This window comes from Fulmarus glacialis, unplaced genomic scaffold (genome assembly GCF_000690835.1).
Source record: "Fulmarus glacialis isolate BGI_N327 unplaced genomic scaffold, ASM69083v1 scaffold35032, whole genome shotgun sequence".
Taxonomy (NCBI): Eukaryota; Metazoa; Chordata; class Aves; order Procellariiformes; family Procellariidae; genus Fulmarus; species Fulmarus glacialis.
In genome coordinates this window covers 1-7,686 of record NW_009200325.1, presented here as the reverse complement: position 1 = coordinate 7,686, position 7,686 = coordinate 1, and the positions used below count along the sequence as shown (strand labels likewise).

Here is a 7,686-nt window from a genome sequence, read left to right as displayed (position 1 = left end):
ATGAGCTATGTGAAGTGAATTAGTGCACATTTCCACCTTTGGAGTGAAGCTAGCCAGCCACTCCCTGAAGCCATTTAGAACAAGGGGTTGCCCAGTGTAGTGTAGAACTATTCACTGCTGGGCTTTTGAAGTGGAAAATAGCAAACAGTCCTCATGAAGCCAGGACTGCAAGTTCTGTACGTTACACATCATAGCTCAGCAGAGACATTTTAGTTCCAAGAATGGTGTGGACATTTTTGGTATTTCAGATCACCAGGGATGGGATCCCTTCGATAATTCATTGTCAGATGTGTTGCATGACCAGAAAACTGTGCTACAAATTTCAGAGCAAGGCAGGTATACAGACCATTTGTGACTAGCAATAAGTGATAGTGCTGTTCCGTTTTGGAGAAAGAAACATCTATGAAGATACTGGCATCATTTCAAAGTAAATATCCTTGCTCCCATTTCACTGGTTTCCTTGGATATACTGGGGCCCCACAGTGACTTCTCTCAGGTGTGGAACATAAGCTTCACAGATATCACAGCTCTTGGGTGAGAGCCCAGGTAAGACATCTTTCCTTTTTTGATGCCAATAAAGATATCATGCAACTTGTATGGAAGAAATTTAAAGAGATGTCACTCAAAGTCTAAAAACAGAAAGACAAGGAACATGCTAGTCACGAACAGAGATGCTTCCTCAGATTGTAGTGTGCTGAATCCAAATTAGGGCGTTCTCCCACTGCTTGCAAACACAGTTAAAGTGAACAGGATGGAATACTAATATGTAATGGATATTTCCTGCCAAGTTGTGGCAGGCATGTTTATAAAGCTTTCTATTTAAGAGCACCAGCCTCTCAAAATTCATACTCTACCTCTCAGAAGACTCACATTCCAGCATTAACATTTCAGAATGGGCTAGGATGTTCACTTAAGACAAATTACAGTAAATGCTGACTGACTGCTAGTAATGGAAGGACTCAGATATTTCTGATAGCATGGATACTATTGGACATATCCCTGGGACACATCCCTGACAAAAGTTTGCTTTATATGGTGCTGCTGGAAGGAAATAAATTGTCATTCAAAATCTGCAGCACTGAAATGCAATACAAATATACTTGAGTTACTTCCTGGCCACCAAGGCTGTTATCAAGCTAAAAGCTAGCAAGTCAAGTTCCACCAGGACTCCAAAAGGTCAAGTGACTCTGCACTTTACAAGGCTGGGGGTTTTCTGGTTTTGGGGGGGGGGGGGGGGGGGGTGTTTGGTCCAGCTAAGCTTTAAAAGACTGCATCATTTAGGGTGAGGGGGTTGTTTTGGTTTTTTTTTTTTTTTGCTTGGGCTCTCTGTTTCTTGAGCCAATCCTGAAAAATAGTACAGCTGCATTTGCCAGCTATTATCCTAAAGTAATAACCCAACCTGATCAAACTGACTCTCACTGGAGACAGCTCTGGTGTCTACCTTTGTTATACTTAGCTCACATCTAAATAAACTCATCATGAGTGGCTGACAGTTGCCAGGAGTTAACAGTCAAGAAACTGCAAGAATAAGCACTGTTAATACAGCTACTATCATTTCTATTAGTTACTAGTAATCCATAAATAAGCAAGTTAACTAGCAAAGTTTTCCTTTTAAATTCTAAGTAAAAAATCATGCAAATTAATTTACTATTTCATTTGACTAGTCATTTTCCTGAAAGCTTTTGTTGCCTCCCCTCAGAACTATGCATGCTGCAGAGATCAAAACCCCAAACTACCAAATTAAAATTTAAATTTCAAAATAGATTTCTTGACATACCTTCTAACACTATCAGATTTGAGAAGCAAAACTTTAAGCTAACAGAATGTGTTAGCAGTTGTGTATTTTTTCCAGAATCAGGGCCTTACTTGTACTATGAAACATGATCATTCATTTCACTTGGATTCTCATGTTGCCAGTTGCGCTGTCTCCAAATACTGCAGCTGAACGTTTAAAACTCAACTACAGAAATGGTACTAGAGACAGCTGCTGGCTTCCCACCTTCCCGCTTTGTTTTCTTTTGAAATGGCACTCCCTTTCAGTAAATCTAAACCCAGTCTTTTGTTTTATAAGCTCCTCTTCTTAGGTAACCATGCTTAACTTTGTACGTTAACCATGGTAACAACAAAAAATAAAACCAGAGATACAGCACCCGTATCTTGATAGAAATCTGCATAGAAACAAACGTTCTAACAGATATTTGTAAAACCAGATCACATTATGACTTTCAGGGGTGGGGTTGAAAAGTAACCCAAACTCTAGCCAGAACTACCACCACAGATATTCATTCTACTTACCCGCTCCTGTCCAGCTGTATCCCAAATTAGGAATTTATGCAGCTCATTTTGATACTGTACAGTCTTGGTCATAAATGAGGCTCTGGAAAAAAATTACAGCTTATGCTTTTCAGAATATAAATACTTTCTTAGAACATTACCATCATGAACTTTTAAAAAGGTTTACATTCCAATAAAAGTGCTTTCCCCCTACACACAAACAAAACTGATGAAGATTTTCATACATAAAGGCTGAAATTAATGAGGCAAAGGGCCCTAGAGGATGACGTTTCCTTTCAGAGGATGAAATTCAACTAACAAAACAGAAGAAACACAAATGCAAATTATAAGCTTTTACTGTTCGTAAGCTTTTGATAAAAATAAAGGACGTATGACCAAAAAAAATCAGAAAGATTAGCCTTTTTAACAAGATTCTTCCTAAGTGGAAGAATCATCACAGCAAATCACTTAAGTGTATACCAGAAACTTCTGGAGGGAAGATCAAATCCTTTCCCTTTGCATCAGCTTTTTTCTATCTTTGTACTAACATTCAGATAAACACTGGTAAGTCCATACTTGAGAATAAAACGTGGGAGATTCGTATCACTATTGGTGGGTGTTAAGAGGACAGAGAAATCAATAATGAGTAACTTGCTTGTTGTCTGCACTCTGTACAGCTCCCAAATCCTGTCTGTCATTATATACTTCAGTCTGCAGAAGCTCTTGCACTTCCAGAAGACAAAAAAAAAAAACAACACCAACAAAAAAAACCTCTTCCTCTGCTCTAGCTGCCCCCCCAACTTATAGATGTTTTACAGTAAAATATTGCAAAATATTGCAAAGTACTTCTGTGCTTTACTTGATCTGCTTTACACGAATCAGTGTATTTCCCACAAGAACAGGAACTCAGAGACCTAATCTTTTATAAGAGGGAGTTCTTTGCTATAACTATTACCTGTAGGCACATTTTTTTCTAGAAAAGCCATGCACTGAATTCAAATCCTTGTAGAATAGGAATTATAGATGCCACAATTACTTTACACATATAAGATCCTACATTATGATCTTAAACACCTTTTGTATGCTTAATTCCTGCCACTTAAGAATACTGCAGACTTCCAAACTTGTTCTACTGTCAGTTTTGGACAGGATGCAGGACAGGATCCTGGAGGTGGCCTGTACTGGAGCTTCCTACAGGACACTAAGCTTGCTGTAGATTCAAAGTCAGAGAACAAGAGTCTTTCAGCATGATCAACAGCATTAAATACCAGAGTCCAAGACTCTGAACTTCAGTTTATCTTGTATCTTAACTACCACTAGGGCATAGATTTTAATGATGTCCATGACACTTTTTTAGTTAATATAACTGGAGTCTTTGGGCATGTTTCAACATTATAGGAGGACAAAACAGCTATCTACATTTAAAATAAAGAAAGGGAGCAATTACACAATGCTTTCCACTGTTAAGAGGTAATCTTCTCCCCATTCCTTAAGCTCAGATGGTTTGCCAAATAGTACATCAATCTCCAAAGTTGATTACTCTTTTAAGAAGCCAAATACAAGGTTGCAGTGTCCCTAAAAAGCAAGAGTGTAACTGCAATGCATTTCAACACAGTTAACTAGATGAGGTATTTTAGCAATGACTAACAGAAAATAAAGTGATAGGAGTATCTGTTGTAAAGCACAGCAAAGACTTCTACTTCCTTAAGACTGCTGCAAATTCTCTGGCCAATATGGAAACAATTTCCTAAATCATAGATGCTCACTGAAAATTTATCTTAGTTGGTTCTATAAACCAAAACATTCCTGTACAGTCAATTTGAACTGAACAGCTGTGTTGCTCTAATTCACATCACAACTAAACATACCAAATGCTAGCTGACAATAGAGGTTAAATGCTACTTGCAATTCTTTGACAAGTGGAAGCTTTCATTGTGACAGATGTCAATTTAAAAAAAAAAAAAACAACACCAAAAAAACCCCAAAAGAGAACAAACAGCTCAAAGACAAACCACTTTTGGGTCAACAAAAGCCTCCAAACAAGAGCTACCCTCTATGATTTCTAGTAAGAAAACGGGCATTATCCCTAATAAATTTCCTAGCTGCTTCTCTCAGCCAAGTAAGCACTGTAACTACTTGAACAAGATGCACCTGAAAGTAGTTTTATACTCATTCATAATTTCTTTTTGATGCTATAATGAAAGACTAGATATTCTGCAGTACCTAGAGATATATGCTGGTCAAGAAAAGCGGAATGTCTCCTCAGCATCCTGAGAGGACAAAAGTTGCAGAATTCTGACAGGGTTTCCACAGCTGCCCATATTTGAACCTGAATGATGAACATTCATGACAACAAAGTATGATTGCTCAGATAATTCTAAGAGGAATGGAAACAGGACAGGAAACATAAGATTGTACCTCATGAACTCAAAAACCCAGGAGTAAACTGGTAGATTTGAACGTTCTATACAACCTGAACTTAAAACGTTGAAGACAACCTGCTCCCCTACTTAAGCAAACAGCAATATGACTACTATCCACACATCAGTTTCATGGTCCTCCAAAAAAGAACCTCTACTGTAGCTAATTTGATAGTAACTAAGAATGTTCAACTCTAAGATCTAAGAAAACTACTTAGCAATCTATCTCAAAGGCTATCTTTGTTAACACTTCCTACAGAGTATCTTGCAATTTGATACCACTATTTACACTCAAAAGAGGTGCGGGGTGTAGGGGGCAAGAGAGAGATATCATGGGAACTACGTATTTTTCAGAAGGACAGGATGAGACACAGCTAATCTTTATCAGCAGGATCTTTTCTGGTCAAAGCTGCAGTAGAGCCTATGTGACACCTGAGACAGGAAGTTGCACTGACACCCCCCCCACACTTCTCAGCATCAACTGAAGTCATGTCCTCCTGTACATAAAGAACTACTTCTGAGCAGAACAGCCCGTAAGACACTTGCAAAGCAAAAAAGACAGCAAAAGAAATAGAAATATCCAACCACTCCAAGAATTCCTGATGCTCACACTTCCTTCTATCCATTTGAAGATTTGAGCTCAGTAACATTGCTACTCTGAGGTGAGACCAATTGTGTTAACAATTTCATCAGTTACTTAAGAGTGTGTGTATTGCATGTAGATGTATAACATTAGAACTAATCCATGAAGAGAACTACAACCTGAATTAGTATTAACTACCTTCGAAAACCTAAGAGACTTCTTATTGTACTTGACACTTAAAAAACCTAAAAAAAAATCATGTAGTTACATAATAATTAGATTTTGAAATTTAAGAGTAGTGCATGAGAAAAGCATGTTGTTCCTTCAACAGAAGCATCTATAGTGTAATTTATTTATAACCCAGGACTCCTAGCAGGATTTTTTTAGCTTAGATTAACAATACAAAAATCTTACACAAAAATGGAAGCTGCAAGAGTGTCGAACACACTCCTACATTTCCTAAAGTAGCTCATGAGCTAATTAAGGCTGCAGCCACATTTATTTGTTTTATTTAAATTGGTTCTATTCTTGAACAAGTCACATTTACTTTATTTAGTTTCTTACCCTATTGTTGGGTTGATATTGGGATCAAAGCTATCTTCTACAAACCTCCACACGATACTTGATTTGCCCACACCAGTGTCCTAAAAAAAGAATGGAAACAGTTGAAAGAGACACTAGTTACTATAAACAGATAATTCTTTTTGTCCTCAGATCTTGCAATACACTGTGCATGAATAACATGTTCTTGTAAAGAATCTCACAGAAGTTAGATTCTGAAATACTTCAGGTATTGTATTTGTTTAGTAGAAAAATGAAAGGTCTCTAATAAGTTACAGTTTTCTAAACAAAATTGTTAAGATGTTTTTATGAAGGACTATAAAAATCTGCATTCATGCTTATTATCAGTTATTCAAACTTTTTTCTTTTTTTCCAAAGCTATGCACAATTTGCATTTGAACAGGAGTAGGGAAAGACCATCTACCACTTTTAATAAAATATATAGCAATTGAGTATGGTACTCCATCTTTGCAAGCCAATGGAGCACATTAAATTATACAAGTGTGACACATGCATTTCAACTTCTGACTAATGCCGTTCCACCCTGCTTAATGAGAGACTTGAAATTTCTTCTGTGACACACCTGAAACATGTTTCTAATGCAACTCTACAGAGCTATAAATGGTAAAAGAGGAAATGTAACATGAAAATTCTGGGTCATGTATTTGCACCACTGACTCCACAGTTAAAAATATACTTAGACGGCATATTTAGGAGTGAAATAACTCAACAGACTATTAGCAGTAAAACTGTTCTCAACAGCAGCTGGACATTTTAAATGGTTATTTAATTAAGACAGGTGAAGACAAACTTTTTGCTTTACATCTCCAGAGTCATTAAAATTTTAAGGAAAAAAAAACCTGAGGAACTGCCTCATTGAAAATGAAGTTTTACGCCATTCATGCACTTTCTTGAATCTTCTGAAGACTGTAGTAAATTTGGGTACAGTATGTATGTGTGTTTATCTTTTCAAGCTGTTTTCCTCTCAAGGAAAAGCGTATTATCTCAGTTCTGTGTTTTATAACGTTTGCAGTTTCAATAAGCGGAGCAAATCTTAAAAAGAGAAACATAGATGCAGTTCCTGGCTCCAGGAGTTCAAGGACCAGTTTTCCTGGATGCTTATTCTCCTTTCCTTACACAATGAAAGGTTTCTCAGGTCGGGTGAACGCAAACAGTAGCTAGTAGTTACCCCAAATGCCTTCATAAGACGAAGGGCACAGAAACACGTAATTTTCCCTCCGAAGGGCAACGTGGCCATTTAGACGCAGAAAACAATTCCGTCTGTCACACTCTGTACAACACAGGATTTAGATACAGGTGGAGACAACTCCACCTATTGAACGTGAGGCTCTCCAGTGAAGCCCTCAGACCAAAACAAGCCAACACACAGCTTTATAGCCTTGATTTTTTTTAAATTTCAGTTTGCTTGGTGTCTCCTTCTCCCCCCCCCTGCCACACTTAGGGCACTTTCAAAGCCTACATACGTTAAAAAAAGTTCAGGCCCCTCCCCCTCGAGTTTGATTTCAGGTGCTTTTACTTATTTATTTTGTGAACTCCAAGCCCGAAACAGCTTGCGAGGAAGAGGGAAGCACACGCTGGATGTTCGTGCCTCCTCCTTCCTTTTTTAGAGGGAAATACCGAAAAAAAAGGATCGATACTTACCTCTGGAAAACACCTCCCCCCGTGCAGGGGAAGGCCCTTCCGGCCGCCCGCTCGCCTCAGGGGAACGGGGCCGGACAGCCGGGGCGCGCCGGCAGCTCTAGCAGGGGCGAGGCCCACCCTTCGCCCGGGGAGAAGACCCCCACACTCAAAGCCTCTCTAAGGCTCACGGAGAGGCTCTCCATCACC

The 7,686-nt window shown here is 38.6% G+C and overlaps 1 protein-coding gene across 1 annotated transcript in view; it reads right to left on the bottom strand.

The window, feature by feature from the left end:
• RAB22A (RAB22A, member RAS oncogene family) overlaps window positions 1–7,096 on the bottom strand; it is a 12,983-nt gene extending 5,887 nt beyond the window's left edge. Inside the window, exons 1-3 of the mRNA XM_009573569.1 lie at window positions 7,028–7,096; window positions 5,842–5,921; window positions 2,296–2,377 (exon numbers count right to left, since the gene is read on the bottom strand). Of these exons, the coding sequence (XP_009571864.1) occupies window positions 2,296–2,377; window positions 5,842–5,921; window positions 7,028–7,096 (231 nt within the window). The remainder of the gene's footprint in view (window positions 1–2,295; window positions 2,378–5,841; window positions 5,922–7,027) is intronic.
• Window positions 7,097–7,686: the final 590 nt, after the last annotated feature.